Source organism: Crocodylus siamensis, chromosome 11 (assembly GCF_052110815.1).
Source record: "Crocodylus siamensis isolate JL-2025a chromosome 11, ASM5211081v1, whole genome shotgun sequence".
Classification (NCBI taxonomy): Eukaryota; Metazoa; Chordata; order Crocodylia; family Crocodylidae; genus Crocodylus; species Crocodylus siamensis.
Genome location: NC_143405.1, coordinates 64,339,773 through 64,361,233, shown reverse-complemented (window position 1 = coordinate 64,361,233; position 21,461 = coordinate 64,339,773). Strand labels below are relative to the sequence as shown.

The following is a 21,461-nucleotide window of genomic DNA, read 5'->3' as shown; positions in this document are numbered from 1 at the left end:
CGTGCCCCGCCAGACAGCGGGGGCCCGCGCTCAGGACGCCGCGGGGGCGCTTTGCCCCGTGCCCCGCCCCTGCGAAGCGCCCCGGGGTGCGGAGACCGGGGCAGCGCTGCCGGGGCGCGCGGGGGCCCGCGGCCAGGACTCGCCCCCGGGACCGGGACCGGGACCGGGCCGGGGAGGGCGGCCCGAGGACGAGGGCTGGGGCGGGCGAGCTGCGGCTGCGGCTGCTGCTGCCGTGCCCGCGGGGCGAGCTTTGCTTCTCTCCCTGCCTCCGCCGGGCTGCAGCCCGTCCCCGGCCCGTGCCGCGGCCCGGTGCCCCCAGCCGCGCCGCGGCCCCCCGCGCTGCGGTGCCCCGGCAGCCCCCTTTCGTTGCGGGCGCGGGCAGCGCCGAGACGCGGGCGCATCCCGGCGCCTCCGCGGCCGCCCGGCGCCGGCGCCTCTGCCCCCGCGGCGCGCAGCCCCGCCGGCCCGGCTCCTTCCGGCCGCGGCTGCCGGGGTCCGGGGGCTGCAGCCCCTCCGCGCGCCCTGTCCGGCACAGCTGGCGGAGCCGGCGCGGGCTGCAACAGGTCCTGCCTCGCAGACCCGCTCCCTGCCGGTCCCTGACCACCTGCTTTGTTTTCCGATCGAAGATTTGAGTCATAACATTTTTGTTTATTTCAACAACTGCATTCATTGCATAGGAAATGAGCCAACATGTCTGTGATGGGCAGAGCGGAATATGCCGTGTTTACAGTTGCTTTTGCTTCCCCGGTATCGAATTTTACAATATAATCGAAATCTTATTTTTGTACTTGTGGCCCCTGTTATTGACTTAATCTTCTTAAGTGCTCCCATTATTCCAGTTACTTCGTTGTTGCATGTATTAATTTTAATCTTTTGATCTCCATATTAGCTACCGCCTGCGACTAATTTGTTGCTCAGTGTTTTTCTTTGTTTTGACCTGCAAGGCATTTTCATCATGGCACAGAACTCTGCTGGCAGATTGCATATAATCTCTGCACTTTTTTCTCTGATGCTTTGCATAGTTACGACAAATGCAGCTTTACAATTTTTAGGTGAAATCCATGTCTTTTAGGAAGGGGAAAAAATGATCAGGGCATGGTTAGATAAGGAAACTGAAGAGGCTTGAATAAAGCATACAATTTATGTGTGTATATATATATATATATATATATATGCAATCTATATAGATAGATATACAATTTATCTCTATACAATCTGTATAAATGCAATCTATCTCTATATATTTATCTATAGATATGCAATCATATATATATATTTATCATATATATCATTCTGATTATATATCACAATCATATATATCATTATATATCATATATATGATTGTGATATATGATATATATATGATTGCATATCTATAGATTGAATATATATAGATAGATTGCATATATATATGCATATATAGATTACACATCGATTGCATATATATATATGCATATATAGATTACATCTATCTGTTCATATGTTTTATTCAAGCCTCTTTAGTTTCCTTAGCTACATTTCCAGTGATCATTTTTATGATTGCATATCTATAGATATGCAACTGCATAGTGATATGCAAATCAATTTTTGTTTAAAGTCCAGAGATGGTCTTCATAATTAATGGTAAATATGTTCATCTTACATGCTGTGGGGGAGAGAGAAAATAGTGCCAGATCTGAAGCCTTCCCCCTTTCCCCCCTTGCAAGTTTCAAAGGCATTTTTTTTGGAAGGACTTATCTGGACGCAGAGACAGCTCCTGGTCCAGCCTGGTGTCACTGGTGGATCAGCCCAGTAAAAGTCCTGGCTGGAGCAGCGTCCCAGTGCTCTGTAGAGGAGCCAGTTACAGGATATAGAAAAGTATCCACAGTGATTATGGAATAAAAGCTTTTGTTTTTGAGGCAGAGTTTTAAAGGGAGGCTCTTTTTTGCTCAGGCACTACATTAAATCTCTTTGGTTTGTAGCTGTTTTGTTTTATTTTAGCCTTTTAGCCTAGAGTGGTTCTTGTTACCTCAGGTTAAAAAAAATGTAAGGCAAGAAAGGGAAAGAGTCTTGATGCCTGCTTTTCTGCCTGCATGCTTATGAGCACAAATGTTCTTTGATGTTTTGGTCACTAGCGAGGAAGCAAGCAGGTTCCAAGGTGCCTCTGGGCCAGGGAAAATTCAGTACAACTCAGAGGAAGGACTCAGTTAGCTGCTGAGCCATAAAAACAAGCTGGATGGATTGCTGCAGACACGTGTCAGTCAAACATTTGGTCACATTTCCAGTATCCACGCCACATGCCTCAGCTCTGGCGAAGAGGGATATTTAGCTAGCTTTCCCTGTCAGCAGGAGGGGAGCTTTGGCTTGGTCAAAATTTAAGCGTTTTGCTGGTATTGTCAGTCAGGAATATAATTTAGCCCTTCTGACCATGCCTAACACAACTAAAATAGCAAAAGTTGTAGTTGAAGTACAGTTATATCAGCAACCTTTTGCTATTAAAGGTTACTTCAGGGGACTGTTGTAAGTCACACAGGGCGCGTCTACATGGGACGCTTACTGCGCATTAGCCTAATAGCACTGTGCAGTAGCGTGCCATGAGAAAAACTGTGCTAATAGCCTCATAACACTGCTCAGCAGGCTAATGCGCTGTAAGTGTCACTAAATAACCATGCGCTGACGCAACTGCGAAGTAACTCTAGTTACTGGGCATTCAGTTAGTATTTCATTTAAGAAAGTACTAAACTAAATGTGTAGTAATTAGGGCATGTTAATGAATTTGTAGGCGTGCCCACTGGCAAAGAAAACCCACTGTGCCTCCACCAAGTGGGTTTTCTACTCTATCACTATTGGCATCACTGTACCAGCAAAAGCTTATACGTAGCAAGCACTAGCCTTGAGGCCTGTTCAAAGGGCAGCCTATGCCCAGGAGGGTTTTAAATCTGGAGTTACTCTGTGCTGATGAACCTGACCGTTCCTGATGTGGGTTTCTGAAGGAGCGAGTAGTCAAACTTGGCACTTCCAGGCTTATTTTGCAGCGCAGCTTCCCAGCAGGTCATTGTTGTCGCGTCACCCATGTACACTTACTGTCAGAGCTGGGCGCTGTGTGACTGAGCAGAGCAAAGAGGATTAGGTTCATCTTTGCCTGGTGCAGACCTCGCTGTGGAACAGGTGGCTTCTGGGGCTAGAGCATTTTACCAGTGCTGGTCCTTACGAGAAGCAGGTTTCCTTTTCTTACGCGCTTGCAGTCCAGGGCTCCCAAAAGCCAAAGGGCTCTCCATAGACTCTCCCCCACACCCCGTCTCCAAGTCAGGCTGCTCAAGACATTTCACTCCAGCCTTAGGCACTGGAGACATGAAACATCAGGAAAACTCATGCGTGGCGACTGCTTTGGAAAGAGAAGGCTAAAGGAAGCACTGGAAAGGGGATTGGTGTGAAATCCAGGTGTTGAACATGGGTGATGTGACTGTGCCATCAATTTGGATGCACCAGACGGGTGAAGGCCAAGTGCTCCTTGGCTTGCTTTTGGCAGAGCTAGGGGCAGGGGGGAGGCAGGCAGCAGGCTGAGACTGGTGACCTTGCAGGACGGGGCAGCAGGGCTCTGAAGGGGGCTCACATGCTGCAGCCCAAGCCTCAGCGTGTGCATGGCTGGCTCATACAGTTGCCAGACTGTGGGATGGAGGAAGGCGAACAGCTGCAGCCCCTGACCTGTTGTAGCTGGTGCTTTAGCTTGCCTGGGAAGAGCTCCTGTTTTTAGGGCATGTGCATAGGATGCAACTCAACACTGCATGGGGATACTGAGCTGTGAGTATACCTCCTCCAGAATCGGTGGCCATACAATTTATACTGTGCCCCAACTCCTTTCATTTTTTTTTTTTTGGGGGGGGGTGCTAATGAGCTCTGCTGAGACGCTGGTCAGGTTAGCCTCAGAGCTGTAGTGTTAATGCAGCTGTACTGTTGGTGGGGCCTGAGCTACCTCTAGGGCAGAGACTGAACACCTCAGCTAAGATGCTGCAGGCGGGGGGGGGGGGGGGGGGGGGGGGGGGGGGGGGGGGGCACTGAGGTTAAGACATTATCCTGGGAGGCAGGGTGCCGGGGGAGGGGGTCAGTGTGTGACTGCCAATTCTCTATGATATGGACAGATCACTGAGCCCTAGTGCCAGAAAGGTGATGACATTGCTAGCTTCCACTAATGTGGAAGGCCTTTGAGATCATGAGCCTGAGTTTCCTACCTGTAAAATGGGGATAAAAGTGATATAATACCCAGTGCTCATGAAGCTCAAAGTCCATTAATGGTTGTAAGGTGCAGTAGCAGTGTTAAGGACCAGCGCAGATTGAGGATTTAGGCTTACGGGTTGCAGCACCTCCTTTTCAGGGCCTGGCTCCTGGAGTGAAATCCAGACTGCAGTGCAAGTGCAACGCTCAGGCATGAAAGGGGACCCAAACCAGTCAGTTTTCTCCGTCACTGCTCGGCAGCTGCTCAGCACAAGCAGCAGGGAAATGCTGAAGACAGGTATGCCCAAAATCCAGCCCCTTCCTCAGGGTTACAAGGCACCCTCATACCTGGTGCCCTCTCTTGAAAGCAGGTGCCTATGCCCGGTCTTTCAGAGAGCTGCATAATGTATGGGAAGAGGAGGACTGACCTTAGCTAGCAACTGCTCCATGCAGAAATTTAGTAGTAAGGCAGGACTTGAAGTCAGGTTTCTGCTGCATGAGGTCAAGGACTTAAGGAGCCGCCTTATTAGCTCAATGGTTATTTGCAGGCTGACTTTGGTCTCGGGGCTTTTTTAATGGTTGTCAACATTAGTGGCACACATTCATAGGGGAGGGGTGAAAAGGGTGTTTCCTGGTGGGTTAGGGTGCTTGTCTGAGCCATGTGAGAGCTGGGCTTGAGACCTAAAGCTGTCCTGGGGAGAGTCTGAAAGCAGGTGATTGACTTGCTGTAATGGGAGAGACACACTGCATTACAGCGGTAGCTGGCAGATGTGCTCAGAGGTTGCCCGCCTGTTTTCAAACGCTCACAGATGAGCCCTCCAGCTCCCAAGCTAATGGAGGAAGAATGCTGCTTCTTGGTGTCTGTAATTCAGTAATCCTGGAGTCGGGCAGTGAGAGAACAAGGGAGAGATTGCAAGACAGCAAAGCGATGCATGCCATAGTGTGGTGGTTAGGGCTCACATCTGATGTGTGGGCAAAGCTCGTTCAAGACCTGGTGCCACTGACTGGCTTCTTACTTGGACACTAAATTATCAACTAGGGAACAGCATCACCAAGCCAAGTTGTGGGCCTCTGCTGGTGTGTCAGAGCACTGGGCTCAAGCTGAGTGGGGATTTGTAATAGAGCTCCTGCCTCCTCGGGGAATACTTTCATTCCCAGGGTTATTCTGTAAATGGGACCATCTGGCTGCTGCTTGAGACCAATTGATTAGGCACCCTGGAGCATGGATGGAACCGAGCAGCCTAATAGGGTCAGAGCTAGATGTCTTTGCACCGAGACCACTTGCAGGGAGCTGTGAGGCTCTCTGGGGAGCATAAGCACTGGCTGTGAGCACCCAAGTCCCTCAGCGGACCTCTGCATCAGCATATCTTCACTCAGTGCATCCACACTAGAGTCCAAGCGTTTGCGATTCAAAGCGTGGAAGGCAAGATGTACCAGGGTCTGGCTTCTGCCTTAGCCTGCTACAAAGGGGCTCGTGCTTGTCCGCAGTAGGGAATGCAGCAGCCTGCTGGCAAAATGCACCGTGTGCTGCAGAGGCTCATATGCATGTATTACTGGCCCATGCAAAAGCTCTCCCCCTTTGCCTGGTCTGGCCTGCCTGCTTTTGATTGTCACCTGTGGCTCTCCTGGCCTGCAGCAGATCTCACCTCATTCTAGACTGCACAGGGAGGGTTTTTACAGTCTCCAATTATTCACAGGAGTGGAATGAGCAGTGTTCAGTCCAAAGACTGCGGGGTTTCGTGGGGGAAGCCAGCCTCGGAAAGCGTGAGGACTAGGTGGAGCACTCCATGGCAAGAAGCGGCTCTATTGCTCTGGTTTGGATGATGCCCTGGGCTTCGCTGATGCGTCACACTTGATCTGAGCAGGCTGCTGCAGTGCAAGGACCGGACAACTATGCAATCTGCTGGCAAACCTTTCAGGTTTGGAGGGCATCTTGTGCAGATGAGACTGGAAGGAACTGCCAGCTGCTGCTGGAACCTCCTGTTACCTAGGGGCCACAACCTGGTTTGGGCCTGGAAGGTATCCTCATCAACACCTTCCCCACCTTGATCTTTGCAAGTGAACCTTCAAACCATCTTCTTAATGAATAAACTGTAAAATTAAAAAAAAACACCCAGGTGAAAAGAAAATGCCTTTATTCTTGGAGGGGGCGGGGGGGCTCTTACAGCTCGGCCTGTCATTGTTTTTCTAAGGCAGACATACATAAAAAGACTCCATAGTTTAGTCTGAAGACATCTGAATAGTTATTTATTGAGAAGCCACAGTTCTCACACTCTTACAACTGTCGGCTTGTATAAGGCAAAAGCAAGATGGATCCACTATTTTACACAGAAAGTAAAAGCTTCTGGAGGGGGGAACTCGGGGACATGCACGTACTGGTCAAAAATGCAAATGTACATGACATATAAAACCATTGTGAAACAAAGGAATCAAAATGATGGTTACAGTCTACCAAAAGAAATGAGAGTCATATAGTCTTATAAACACGTTTATATAGGCTAAGGTTGTATTTCGAGGTGCCTTTGTACATACACAGTTATCTGAACCTTAAACAAGGTGTAACATTGAGAGGGGGGCAGTCAGCAACATAGAACAACTTCTGTGGGGCGTACCGTGGCATGATGTACCCATGAGGATAGGATGAATCTGCCGGAGCAGTCCGAATCACTAACCTATTGGGATGCAACCTCTCCGAAGTTAGCTGCACGTTCAAGGCAAGTGCCTGGTTTATTAAACAGGGAGGCAGCACGAGTCAAACGGCCAGTTTCTTTTTTGTTTTGCTTTGTTTTTTAATGAACAGAGAGAACAAAAAAAACTCCTTGGTATCAGCCTGACTTTTCTTTTAAAAACATAGCTGTTTTTATTAATTTTAAGCAGTTGGCATCCACAGGAGAGAAACAAAGAAATGAAAGGACTCAGTTCACTCATCTTCACAACAGTTTACCATCAGTGTATATACAGTACATTAATGACGCGTCATTTAAACTTGAATTGTAACAGGGACACACCTAGCGTGTTTTTCTATGTAGTTTTCCATTAACAGTATTAAACAATGGTGCTCCATATTGCTTATGAACATATAGATATGAAATTAGGAAACCAATGAATCAAAGAGAGGTGCTAATCTTATTACCACACAGCTAAAATGGCATTTGTATTGGTCAACTTCTCATGGGCATTTAGAGCGGACAGAAAAGTTCCTAATGTGGCTAACTGAATAACAGACTAGGTACATGCACTGGTTACCAGGCTATCACCAAGTGGGCCTCTAAACCACATTAGCTAATCATCCTCTTCATCTTCTTCGTCACTGTCCTTCATCGTTATGCCCTGAAGACCTCCACCTTCGCTAACGGAAGCTGTGGCTTCTTCTACAGTCAGCCGGTTTCGAACTGTGTCATAGGTTTTGCTGTTTAAGGTGGAGTCCAGTACCCCTTGCAATCGGAAATCTCTATACGTTTTCTAAGAGGGAAAGAGATGTGTCAGGGGGGAGGGAGGCAACAGACAGCACTTAGTCAGATTTAAATGCCCAACAGTGGTGTCCAGTGCCTCACTTCAACATCACCTGGACCATTAGCCTGCAAGGGCATGACTGGGCTGAAGTCAGAGGCCCGATTCTTATCGTCATGGAGGGTTTTTTACAATTCTCTTGAACTGCAAAGAGGCCTTAAACCGTGTGGAAAGGCAATTCATGCCCCCTTGACATGGACAGAGGTATAACGTTCAGAGTCAGATCCAAAGAGCAAGTTTGGCCCCTTCACTTCAGTGGGGGTTGTGCCTTCATGAGGACTCCAGAATCAGGCCTACTGGGTCAACGGCACAGAGGCCACAAAGCAAACCCAGGTACGTCTGTGCTGTTTACTGCAGCCTACTGTAAAGGTGCCCAGCTTAGTTTTACAAGAGCTGGCTCAGGTACTAGCAGCAGAGCGCTGCATGGGCTAAATGACCCTGTTCCTAGATGTACTCCGTTCCCTTTCGCAATGTACTGTTGTAGTGCGTAGTTTCTTCTTTAAAACATAGCACTGCAGCCTGTGAACGGGAAGCATGCTAACACATCACTAGAACACTTTGCTCTCCTGAAAGGAAAATAGCGTAAATACCCGTATCGAGTGTATATGTTTATCTCATCACCTCCCTTCCTCGCTACAGCAGTTTGGTTAGTTAGCAGGCCGGTGGAATTAGGAGTTAAACCTAGTCTCCTTCTATATGAAATTAGGTTAGATCTTCCTGTTGGGTATGACTTAGTGGTACAACTCTAGCCCTTGTACAAAGCTTGCAAAAATATATATATCATTATTTGCATCTATTTAGTTGGTTTGATAAAAAGATATCACCTCTACCCAAAGAGTTTTGTCTGCCTGTCCCCTTAGACCAACACGGCTACAACCAATAGCCCTTGTACAATGAACTGAACTACATGCTATGAATTAGTAACTGCTTTAAGTAGTTACTTTGTGGATCCAAAAAAGTTCTTAGATTAGTTTTTGCTGCTGCTCAAAGCAATATTTGCTCTAAAAAACGGGGGGAAAAAGAATTCCTTGTCCAATGACTAATATGCCTCTGCCTCTTGTTTTCATTTCTGAACAGCACATTTTTTCCTGAATGCATTCAGGCTTTGCATTTGTGCTCTACGTACAGGAGAGCACAAGCATTTTAAAACATGAGACCAAAAAAAAAGATCAGATAGAACCTAAATGATCAAAAATTTATTTACCCCCTTCTGGGATCTTATTATTTCATGTAAACCACTGTGATTTCACACTGAAATAATTATCATTAGTCCAAGACACGCACCCGAGCATGCAGAAAAATATGCTCCTTTCAGGGTATGTTATCTCACCTTCGTGATCTCTTAGAGTTGATTGTATACACCCATTGTCAAAGAAACGGCTTCAATTAACTTTGAGAACAATCATGATTTGCATTTTGACAATAATCACAAGACATATTTAAACATTGCTGGGAGAAAATATCCCCATTCAACCAAGTGTTACAAACTGTGTGTTTCATTAAACCCCAAATTAAAAATGATTATTTGGCATGATTTCTTTGCACGTGGAAAAAAAAAAGGTAATTTTTTGGGATGTTCATTGTACAGTTCGCGTTGAATGCCAACAGTGCACTGCTGCCTCTGCACTGGAAATTATTCTAACAGTGTGAAGCATTTTTCACGTGTATGTCCACTTCTCTATTTCTCTTTGATGCGTGTGAGGGTACAATAGGTTCAATAATGAATCAGACACAAACTGTCTCGTATGCAGAAAGCACTGCAGGAAAACATGCTACCCAGACCTTTTAACGCTACGATGTTTGCAAAGTCACACACAAATCGTTACCTTTACTATCCTAATAAGGGTTTTCAGTTGGTAAATGTGAAGCTGCAGGTCCATGCGGTCCGTCAGCCAGGTGCACATGACATTCATTGAGCTGGTGTACCATTGCTGCAAGAGAGACAAGAGTTCTCCAGCAAACACAGCGCGGGAGCACGGTGTGACATGAATCAACACAAGCAGGACTGACCTTTTTCTGTTTGCCAACCTGCTAACTTCCTCTGACAGGATTACAGGGGAACGCTTTTTTTTTTTGGAATGCACTTTCCATGAATGAGCATTTTCAGTAATTGATTCTTTTTTTGGCCTGAAAAGGGGTTATTAAATAGAACTTGTGTCCAAAGACTCAAGCAACTTTCAGCACAGCTTGTCCATCCACAGCCTTTTCACCAAGAGGTTTTACGGGAACAGTGATGAGTGCCAAAGGAGCACGGCAGGCTCACCCATCATGCGGCTGTCGAGTCGGTGTGCCAGCAACGACACTGGGTTAATCCCTAGAGCGCCCCCCAGTAATAGCGTGACCCTGCCACTGAAAGTGTCCAACCCAAGGCGCTTGTGCCACTTACCTGTTGGGAGCTTCAAACCCAATCCACTGAAGGAGGCAGCTTGTTCCCCGAGAGCACAGGGGGGTACTTGCACACTGCAGCTCTGTCCTAACATCAAGTTTTATTTGCAGAGTGCAGATACACTGACACAGGAGTGTATGGGGCCTTTTACTGGCAGCACAAGCTGCTGCAGTCTCAACCCCAGAGCTATCAGAGAGGTAAAAGCACGTAGCCAACGAGCTCATTTCAAGCTGTTGAAATCATAGTTCCCCTCCCAGGGCTGAAATTTTGCTTCTTGTCTGTGAAAAGCGCTTGCAGTGGCGGCACAGCACACTGTCACCCCTGCAGAGCAGGAAGCCTCTGGTGGGCTCTGGGTTTAGAGCACTGCTCATATAGTCATAAATCCTATTCAGACGAGCAGGATCAGCGTTCCCAAATGGCAGGATGGAAATGTGTTGGGAGGGGGAGAAGCACAAAATGTCACCACTTCCTGCTCCACTTCCCATCATCAACAAAGCAATTTTTTATGAAATTAAGAGTTGTGCCCAGAACCCCCAGTTATGCATACACTTACCACACCTATACGCTCGTGGAGAAAGGAGTCTTTTCACAGGCAACAACAGACAGAGAGAGATTTCATTGAACGCCAGTTAAAAATACTTTTTCTGTACCCACTTTCCTATTGCCCTCTCCGAGGAAACTTCTGCATCCGTTTAACATTTTTAGCTTTTGTCAATAGTACTTTAAGCTTGACATTTTTATTTCCTCTTGAAAAGTGGAACTGGATGACTTAGCTTTTAAATTATTTCCCCATCAGTGATCTTTTTTAAGATCACTCTCTGAAGATCAGCAGCGAGGGTTGCTGTTCTCACTGCTCTACTTCAGTAGGCGCTCATAAAATCACCCAAGAAACGTTCACGGTGAAGATGCCAGACCTTCGTGCTTTGACATTATCAACACAAAGGTGTTTCTTTTTTCAAACGGGCCAACACGTTGCTATATCACAGCCAGGTTCTCTGCTGAGACAATCAGGTGAAACTGCATCAGAGGCAACCAGTGATAGGAGCTGGATATTTCAAATTCAGCAAATGGAGAATACATTTTTTAAATGATGAAAGTTTGGCTGGCAAACTTTTCAAATGAAACTTCACAACTTCTGAAGCAACAGCTACCGTGCACAAAGCAACCCCAATTAAAAGAATAAAGGTTTAGAAACCCAATGGATGAAACAAAACTTGTTGGGGGGATCAAACAAAACACTTCAGGTTGACCCCAAAGCAAACCTTTTGTCCGTCTTATCAGAAAAAAATACTGCAGATATGACTACTTTTGAATGACTGATTCTTTTCCTTTTGTTTCGGTTCAGTCCGTGACCTAACAATTCCAGCCTTCCTTGTTTTTGTTTTTTTGTTATTGCTTAAGTCTGACAGGCAGAATGGATGAACAAGTGCCATGCAGTTACAACAGCTAAATAAGGAGAAGTGTTAAAAGTATGCCTTCAAACATTAACCAAGAGCCTTACCTTGGCAATCTGGCCTTTTTTATGGTGAAATGGGAACCTTCACCACTGGAAACCTTAGGAGCCAGCCTACTACTAACCAGTTGTATTGCAACATGGCCTTGCTCGAGATGGGAGCAGCACTTTGCTAGGTTTGAAGAGCACACATGTAATAAAATAATAGTTCATACCCCACAAAGCTCACAGGCTTAGCATGCGCAAGGCAAGAGAAGGCTAACGAGAACAAAAAAGTCAGGCCACAAAATGAAACGAAGTGGGGAGGCAATACGCAGTGCTCTGAGCACAGCGACAGTGTGACCAACATCAAGTCTTCTGTAGGCATCACAGCAGAGGTGATGCTATAACTGGTGCCAGGCTGTCAGGTGATTAACAGGTCAATTAGGAGCAAAACACAAAGAGCCAAATGAAGATGTACAAGGAAAGCAAAGTGCCTGGATTTGTTTTTCTTAAACTCCAATTTGCCTTAGGGGAGGCTTCTTTCCATGCTTGACTAAGGGAAACAGTTCAAGTACTTCACTAACAAAAATTAAGCCCCCCAGATGCACAAGGTAGTTGCTCTTCTGTATGGATCTCACTGCATGCAACGGTGGTGTCCTGTGGTCTGGGAAATATTATGATCTGATAGCAGTGAAGCCTGAACACAGACACCTCATTACAGTCCTTTGGCTACCAACAGTCTTAGAGATCAGGGTTTTTTTGGGATATCTTTTACTGGATGAGCTGAGGAAGGGTACTTGAAGGCTGAAAGCTTCTCCAGGTATACAGTTGGTTCAATAAATATCACACAAAAACCCTTTTCTCTCACTTTTGGACCATCATAGCTACAACACCACTCCAACCCTACTGCCAATAGCGCTACGTTTAGCTTGTTTTGTCCCTCGTGGATGAAACTACTGGTCTCTCTGTGACCACCTGTTTTGTATTTAAAACCTGTGATCAGATATCCTGTTAGTCTTTCCCTCCTCTGGACAAAATGGTCCCAGTTTTTCCAATATGCCAGGCTGCCATCCCCTCTACTTGTGGCAGTTTCAGGGAAAAGAGCAGAAATTCATGATAGATATTTCTTGACCAGGTTCGGAGGAAGGTCATTTTGTATCTGAAATCTTGCCTTGCCTATCCTGATCCAACAAAAGATATCGTTTCACCTCGCCAATCCTGCCTCTTGCCTGTTCCTTGGACCATCCTGGCTACAACACCATAACAACACTGTGGAAGACATCAAAATCTGCTATTTCAAACAGAAAATTTACAGCGTGAAGAAAGAAAGAAGCCAAGGCACACAATGACATCAACTTCCTAAGCTTTTGCAGGAAACAAAGCATCTTTCTCCGAGGACTTACCGTCCTCAACAACACTGCATGCCACATGGGGAGAAGATTTCTGGCAGTCCTTAATCTAGAAGACAAAGGCACGGCGTGATCTAATAGCTGGAAGCTAAGCCAACATCGGACAGGAAATAAGGCACATTTGAACAGTGAGGGTAACTAACCACGGTGCAACTTATCACTTACTTAGGGACGTGCTGGTTTCTCTGACGCTTGAGGTCTTTACAGTGAGACTAGAGGTCTCTTTCAGAACGATAGTTCTCTGCCTTGTTGGAAGTCCACAGTGCTCCCGCTGGTCTTCAAACCAATGGGGAAGACACTGATCCTCCACAAGGCCCAGCAAAGAGCTCAGGAATAGGGGGTGCTCGGATGGTCTAAGTCACCTGTGTGCCACTCACTGGCTACAGCTGGCACAGACCCCTAGCACCCTTACCCCATACAAACACCCCTGCTTTTCAGAGGCTTCCTTTAGCACCCATCCCTTTGGCCTAGCCTTCCCCCCCAGTCTTTGTGCAGACTTCATAGCACGTTCAATTAAAATCGGACTCCACAGAAACACTAAGCAAAGGAGCATGCAGCACTGGGCATGTCCTACAACCTGCTGCTGCTCGATCTCAGCTTTCCATGAGCAGCCCACCCTGTGTTTATGGCTGCCTCTTGCTGCGTTCATATTAAATAGGGTCTCTTGGGCCCAGAGACCTGCCTGTTGGTTATAGCACGCTGTGTTCACCAACTATACACAGAGTAAATAAAAATCAGCCAGCTTTGCCTTGAAAGGGCAGGGCTTCCCAGCGTCACTTGAAGCTACTAGGAGGACAGCACTCAGAGGGAGCGCATTTACCCAATTGCTCCCACATTTCCAAGTGTGGCAAGTTTGCTTTGAAGTGCCCCTGCTGACCACTGGATCTGCCTGTGTCAGCTGCGCAGTTTAGGCCTGGGACGCGCAAAACAAACCAGGTCTTTTCATGTGAGCCAAACCTGGGGGATGTTCAATCTGGACCCTGAATCAGGTGCCACGTGCTGTCAGGCTCCTCCTGTGGGTGGACGAGCATTTACAAATAAAACTACAACTGAGCAGACCCTAAAACCCTCAGACCTAAGCGCCACGTGCATGTATTAAATGCATGAGGATGTCCTGCCTACCAAGGCTCAGCTATTGCAAAGGAGGTTTGTGCTGAAACTAAGTCAACACACAGACAAAGTACAATGTTTTATCTTGGTCCTCTCGCCTGCCTCCCCCCTTCTTAACTCTGCTCGCTCCTAAGTGATTTGCTAGACTATAAACAGCGGAGTGACTGCTGAAGCCCAGGGGCCAGCAGCAGGACTAGGCCATTTAACACTACAAGGATGCTATCTATCATTACTGCACCGTTATATTTTTAAAGACTCAAGTTTCCCCAACAGCAACAAAACATTAGGTAAAGAAGAAAAGAGGGCTGCTGTCTTGCTTTGATAAAGTCCTGCCTCCCCGTTCAGGAGGGAGAAGAGCCAGGCAAAGTCCCGTTGAGGCAAGTCCCAGCCTCCTGACTCCTTTCTCCACTTGGGCTGATTTCTGCAGTCCCTTTCCCCATGAAAGGACTCAGTTAAAAGAAGCTCATGTCTAGGTTACAATTACAGGACTGGGCCTGATGACTGCAAACAGTCAGCATGGCCAGGGGCAGCCCAAGGTTTCTACTCGCGCTTTCCCGCCTTGCTCCGTCCTTGCAAAGGCGAGAGGTACGGAGCAGCCCACGAGAAGGTGCCGATGGGCGACTGGCGGCAAGCTTTGGCTGTTGCCTTGGCGACAGCCCAGCCTGCCAAAGCCACAGGCTCCGTTTAATTTTTTGAACGCAGGAGCGCAAAGCACGATCTATACGTCGCCGGAATCGCAAGCTTGTCTCTGAATATATAAATTGCAAAAATTGATATGAATAAATCTGCAAGTAGCACACTGACTGCGGCACGTTTTCTCAAAGACTGCGCCGGGTTCCTGGGCTTTTCGGGAGGTGGTGTCATTACACATACACAAGAACATCTGCAAACTCCCGATTTCTTTAGTTTGCTTTGAATGGAAGCATGACCTCCTGTTCCTTGCCATGAACCTTGAGTTCACACTCATATTTTACATGTTACAGGAAGCCACAGCTCACCCCAGGGGTGCTGCGAACAGCATCTCGTAAGGCAGATGCAGCACTGGTTCTTAATGCACCTGAAGGAGCCGAAGTCTTCATTCAAAAGCTTACATACTAGTAGCTTAAGGTCACTTCAGCTTTTGTGAAGCGTCGGACAAAACCAGGAATGCTTATAGGGCTGGGTTGTCAGCAGGATAGCAGAGGGATTACAAGAAACCTGTGACTCTGCCTCTTTCTGCCTTTGCTGGTAGTTTTTTTGTGTGTGAACAAGTGCCATACAACAGATTGAGGCTGCTATAAAGGCCTGGGACTGTGCAAGAGAACCCTGCTGAGCCTCAGCTGTGCTTGCAATTAGCAATAGGCATGAAATGATTATTGTTGTGGTGGCTGATGGCAATCTGAAGTGACAAGTTTTATGGGGGAGGTTGTAGTGGGGATGTTCAGCAAGTTTCTGCAAACCATTCATCGAAGGCTGCAACACAGTTTAGTCAAAGCTATTTTATGTCATTCAAAAGGTCTTACAAGTAGGCTGAAAGAATATTTTCTGCTCTCTGTGCCTTGGAATGGAGTTTTTCTAGGTCAGAGATTCTCTACTGCCCTATTTAGTGTCAAAAATACCCATTCGCCTCAAATTAGCAGAAAGCTTGTAGTTAAGGGCGAGAGATTAAGCATACAAAATTACTCAGCAGGTGACTGTGGGGTGGACTTGGGGGTTGAGAAGTCTTTAAAACTGACTACAAGACATTATATACTTCTGACAAAAGAACATAGTAATCCTACCTGCTTGCTTTAACCACTGTTGTTTGTCTATTATTATGTGCTTTAATGCTCATGAGAGCAAAACTACTGGTGATACTACTCAATTACCATAGTAACTCTCCCCTATGACCTCTTATTTCAGTACTTGCTTTCCAACCAGAACCAATCCAAGCAGTTCAAATATGTTTAAAACTGTGACATCCCCTGCACGGGAAGACGCCGAATGCAGGCTGCCCTGCTCTTTGTCTGGGACACAAACTTGTTTTGAAACGTTGAAAAGAGCCTTTCAAACGGACCTTTGAATTCTAGGTGTCCCAAAGGTAACGGATTCAATGTCGTGATGCTTCTTCAGCCCCAGCCGGGATACAGGCGGTGCAAAAGCGGGGACCGCAGTGAAGGGGAGAGGAGAGGAACACGCTCTGGGATGGTCCCAAGCTTTATTTCTACATGTAATGGCACATTTGCTTTTAAATAGCAGCTCTCTCCCAGATACTAGAGCCGAGGGGGAGAAAATGTTGCCCATTCTCTGCTCCACGAGCCAGATCCTCGGGTACTGCAGCAAGCCATCGCCTCCACGAAGTCAGGTCAGGAGACCAAATTCCACCTCTAATGCCCTCATAAGCATTCAGAGCAGCAACAATTCCTCTCTTGCATTTCCCTTAGGAAGGGAAGTATTTCTGCAGCCCTAGGAAGCTTTTAAATCTGCTCGTCAGGAACTGAGCCTGCACACAGTTGTGGATTTGCTCTGCACACACACTACATACATGAACCTATGTGAATCCAGGACCTGCCTCGGCAGACTGCCTGTCTAGCTCCACAGCACATCAACATGAGCCCTGCTTGCAGGGTGGGCCATGCGTAACCTCTGGCTGCATTTCAGCATCCCCACATGCACGTGGACCCGAACTCCGATGACCGGCTCCTTTCATACCAATAATGGAAGGCCATCTGCTGTTAAGCAAGCCGCGCTGAAGACTGTCAGATCCTCAGGGTATCGGCTGAGGGGGCCAGGTGGGAGTTGGCTGCTTCCATCACACCCCCCTGCACCAGAGGCCAGCAGCAGTATGGAGATTTGCACCATCTCTTGAAATGCCAGACCAAAGTTTCTCCTGAGGTAGGATACAGTACTCGAGTGGCAGCTTATCCTGGGCTTCTCAGCAAAAATAAGTGAGGTATGGGCTACCTAGAGAATGGCACATGTGCAATGCCATTCCCCGGTGTCCATACCTGAGCCTTCAAAGGATTTCTTCTCTAATTAACAAGTTTTTCCGCAGCCTCAGGCCCCTTTCCTCTTCTTCCAGGTCCTCTGGGTACAGCTCCCTCTGCAATGCCTCAGAAACCTCCAAGGCAGTGGCTGAAGGACAGCACAGCATTTCTTTGCTGCCTGGAAATGGCCACGAGGCCTCCATGCTACTTCTTGGCCCTTCCCATCTGTGCTGCCACTGGATGGCATGGCTGACTGTCCTACCAAATGGTGGTTCAGCCCATATGCCTGGGAAAGCTGGCACAGCGCGGGGCTGCTCTGGCTTCGGGATGGCAGTGGCCTGAAAGAGTCACCGCCCCCTGCGTTGGCAAGGGGCCTTTCACACCTGCATCTCCGCAGGAAGAATCACCTGGGCAAAATGGCTGGCCCCTCCTAGTCCTCTGCTCCTTGCAGAAATCAGTGTAGAGCGGTACGGGATCAGGTGGGGACCTGCTATGCGTGGGCATACATGACAGTGAACGTGAGGTGGCAGAGAACAAAGACCATCGTGCTTTACACACCAGTGTGTGGCACCTTATTGGCTGGGTCACTACTGTGCACCAGCACAAGCCAGATGCGCGTGGGACAACCTGAAGCCATTCCAGCATGCTAAGCTGGATGGAAAAGGGTGGAGGAAATGCCATGTCTTATGCCCCTCTGACCTGCCACTTCTCTCGCCCTGCACTGAATGGGGCCCGGTGCTCCAGCCCATGCCCCATGCTCTCATCTGAAGCTCCAGGCAAAAGTGCTGCAGGGCAGAGGAAAAGGGCCTTGAATTTCCAGGCACTGCAGCGACAGGCACCTTAGAAAATCCAGCACAGTCACACGAATGCAGTCACTATGCTGAGGAGTTGGATGGTGGCAGATGAAGTGGGTGGAAGGAGCGGCTGTCCCCCAAAAGACTCCCAAATCAAACCCTGGCCCTCCATTGTCAATTAAAAGATGGGAGCAGAGAACCTTCTGCCACAAAAGGAAAAAGAAAGAAGAACATGTCTCCCCTGCTAACATATGTTTTCTGGATTGAAAGCTGAGACCTGCCCACACAGTAATACCCATCCCACTTGTTCATAAACTCCCCTCCCCTCATTTCTCAATGAAAACCAGGCTTTTATTATTAATTTACACTGCCATGCTCAGGGGCCTTTTTCTCTCCATTAGAAACCTGATCTCTGAGTCACTGTTCTACTGAGGTGAGATTATCTTTCTGAGCAAGGCAGCCTATTTTTTGCAGCCACGCACACACGCTGGGCCAAATCTCCATTTGGTGTAACTGGGTGCAGCCTCATGTGTTTGTACAGTCTACCACGTTGGGATCCCAACCCGTGACTTAAGGCTCCTATGTGGTCTGAGCATGGTCATCATCCGTAGCGGCCTATGATGTCTTGCACTTGCTGAGATTGTGGCCTCATGCTAATTCTTGAACTTATCTGCAAATGCCCAGGTCCACAGCACAACACAATCTGTGGCTATCTGGCACCTGAATATTTTTGGATTTTGAATCCGAGAAGTCAGCGAGAAGTTACCATGCTACAGATATCAAGATTAGCGGCACCAGATCTAAGAGCATGCAGTTAAACAGAAAATTAGGGATGAGTTAATGTTGTAGGCATTGACCAGCTAGTCTTACTATTAATGCTCCCAATAAAAAAAAAAGCTGCCCCTTTTATGCGACAGAATAAGAAATTAAACACTTGTGGGCTCATTCTAAAGAATGAATGAAATTGAATAAGCTACCTAGTACTTGAGATTCACAGCGAGTGCTTGAATAGAGCAAACCTCCTAAGTTGAATGGATTGCCTTTTGGGACCAATTTGTCTCTTTTCACTCTTTATTCTTCCTTTTTTGCTGACAGATGTACAAAGGCGGAACTGCGCTGCGCAGCTTATCTACATGCACCCACAGCAGCTGTCACTTTTGTCGAGCAAGTTAATCAAGCAAATGCCACCATATCCCACTTTCTATAAGGAACAACATGTTATAGACAGTAGTCTTCGGGGGGGGGGAGGACTTTATTTTAACTTTGATTAGCTTGAATTTTTTTCCCCCGTGTGTGTGTATGTGCGTGCGTGTGTGTGTTTAAACCCAAGTGCACAAACCAACACTTTTGTTGTCACTGAGAACAAATATTTAATATTACTTTAAGTCTAATTTGCACTATGTGGGAGAACTGTCCAGGTTTAATTAAATTTAAAGGACTTTGGGACATTGTTAAAAAAATAAAGAAAAGAAATAAAGAAAAGCGTTGTGTTTGTGTTAATGCCTGTTGATAATAATATCTTGATTGTCAATCTCTAAGCCAAAAAAGATTAGGCTGGTAAATACTATTATCTGAATGCCACAAGTGAAGTGCTAGCTTCATTTCCTTCTGCTTCTCCCTTTGTGAAGCAGGTTGAATCGCTGGTTGTTATTTATACATTTTCTTTGATAAAACCAACTTGTGTGGCTGATTTTTTTTTTAAACCGTGCCTCATTAAGTACATAATAGCATTTATGTGTGGGTCTTTCTGCTTTTTAGCCTTTCAAGCTTATGCTTATATTCCTCTATTACTACCATGTTTAGAAACTTCAGATGTTCACAAACAATTGGTTATACACCAATATTGTATATATCATATTCCTGCCTATTACTGCCACCAGACTATAAAATAATACAGCAATCCCTAAAAAGAATATAAAGAAGCTCTCCCTGTGTCATACCTCTGAGCAAGTAAAATAGTCTACAGAGTACTCCAAGTATATCTGAACCTACTCGAAGAGTAAATTCATCTTTTGGTGTCACAGACCCCACAATCATGAAACGTTACCTAAGAAGTCTGCAGGCAGTTGCTTTTTTGTTATAAAACAGATAGATTATTTCCCCCACAGCTCATGCTAAACTTTTATGCACTATATATATATATATTTAGAAAAATGAAAGTTGGTAACGAAGTTTTTTTGATAACAGATTGTGTTGTGCTAGTTTACGAGGGAGCTGCAAGTTGGTTATGTTCAGAAACAGAACGCACAAATCAGAAATATTTTGGATACACAAACTATTTAAGATCCTGCCTAAGGGACTTTGCTCACATGAGTAAGGACTTCAGAGAGTAAAGGTTTTGCAAGACTGGGCTTTATGTTAGTGAAAACTTTCCTCCTGATATGAAACATGTTTCATTTTTCTTTTCTTTTCCTTTTTTTTTTTTAAACTAACATTTATCTCAAAGGAAAAGAGCTTGTAAAACTGCTTAAAAAAGCATTACCACACTTTTTTATTTTGTCACACCATTAAAGCACTCTATATATCTGTACTCCATCATACACAACAGCCATAGCAAGATCTTGTTGAAATAAACAGCTGAACTGCTTTCCCTAAGGCTACAGACTTACATTTCAGCAAGGATTTAAAAAAAAAAATACTGTAATGATTTCACTGCCGCTACATTTAGCATAATCCCCTGCAACTACACTACTCAGTAATTTCTGACCGTTCCCCCCCCCCCGCGTATTATATACCTTAGCTGTGAAATCTCATTCACATTGAAAACTTAACCGGGGGGTGTTATAAAGTCAAAGGGGCTTGATATTAAAATCATTTGCATTGTTATTTAATAATACCACAGTGTTGGCATTACATAATAGGGTTAAGCTCTTACCCTGAACTATTAATCATCTGTCTGAGTCGTAAACGGTATTGAATGACATCAGTTTTTTTTCCACTCTCTTTCTCCAAAATAAACCACAAGAACTTTGTGGGAATCGTGTACGAGGTCTGCCTGACACAACACATGGGAGGGAATCCAGAGCGAAAGCTGAAACGCGCACACCGTTGCGTTGCAGCCCAGCCAGTGCTTTGCAGTACATATGGTACCTAAGATCACCCACTGCTTGGGGACCTTGGCAACACGGCGAGTTAAGGATGGAGTTTCACCCTTAATTGTGTTGAAGTTGGATTTGAGGGAGTCTCCTGCCTGCCGCTTCCATTGGTGTTAATGGAAGTTGCATGTAAACCTCCCCTGGCGTCTCTATAGAACGAACTCCTGCAACGTAAATTTTCAGTGCCGTGTTTACTGGATGAGATATGCAACTCCCGTTATCACTGAGAGAAGGGACATGTCTAACCCACTTGCTCCTTCACCAATGGCTTCCTCCTGAACGTTGCTGAGTGCAGGGCTGGTTTGCTGGCGGCTGCTCTGCATATACCTGGTATTAAACTAGACATTCTCGCAGTTCCTTTCGCAGGGACTTGTGTCCGGGGACATTAAAATGCCACGTGTTTGTGTATGGCAGCACCTAAGCACATAGAAGTGGGGGGAGGATCTTTAACTCTGAGTTTCAGTGCATCTGTAGACAGCCACCAGAGCCTCTGTGTTATCCACACACAGATGCTCATTGCTCATACACACCAATTGCAAGCACTAGCTCCTGCCCCTTCCCCAGCCTGGGACTAAGTGGAGCCGCC

The 21,461-nt window shown here is 46.4% G+C and overlaps 2 protein-coding genes across 16 annotated transcripts in view; one reads left to right on the top strand and one right to left on the bottom strand.

Moving 5' to 3' along the window:
• CEP15 (centrosomal protein 15) overlaps positions 1-21,461 on the top strand; it is a 58,945-nt gene that overhangs the window by 24,503 nt on the left and 12,981 nt on the right. Inside the window, exon 6 of one of the 5 annotated variants that reach the window (XM_090022846.1) lies at positions 18,876-20,088. The exons of 2 other annotated variants lie outside the window; for them this stretch is intronic. In XM_090022846.1, the coding sequence (XP_089878972.1) occupies positions 18,876-18,953 (78 nt within the window). In that variant the 3' untranslated portion in view covers positions 18,954-20,088. 2 more of the 5 variants (XM_090022848.1, XM_090022845.1) reach the window with 2 other exon arrangements.
• Positions 6,555-21,461, bottom strand: part of CADPS (calcium dependent secretion activator) — a 248,776-nt gene continuing 233,869 nt past the window's right edge. For all 11 annotated transcript variants that reach the window (XM_090022840.1, XM_090022841.1, XM_090022835.1 and 8 more), the window contains 2 exons: positions 9,528-9,632; positions 6,555-7,653 (listed from right to left, as the gene is read on the bottom strand). In XM_090022840.1, coding sequence (XP_089878966.1) covers positions 7,474-7,653; positions 9,528-9,632 — 285 coding nt within the window. In that variant the 3' untranslated portion in view covers positions 6,555-7,473. The remainder of the gene's footprint in view (positions 7,654-9,527; positions 9,633-21,461) is intronic.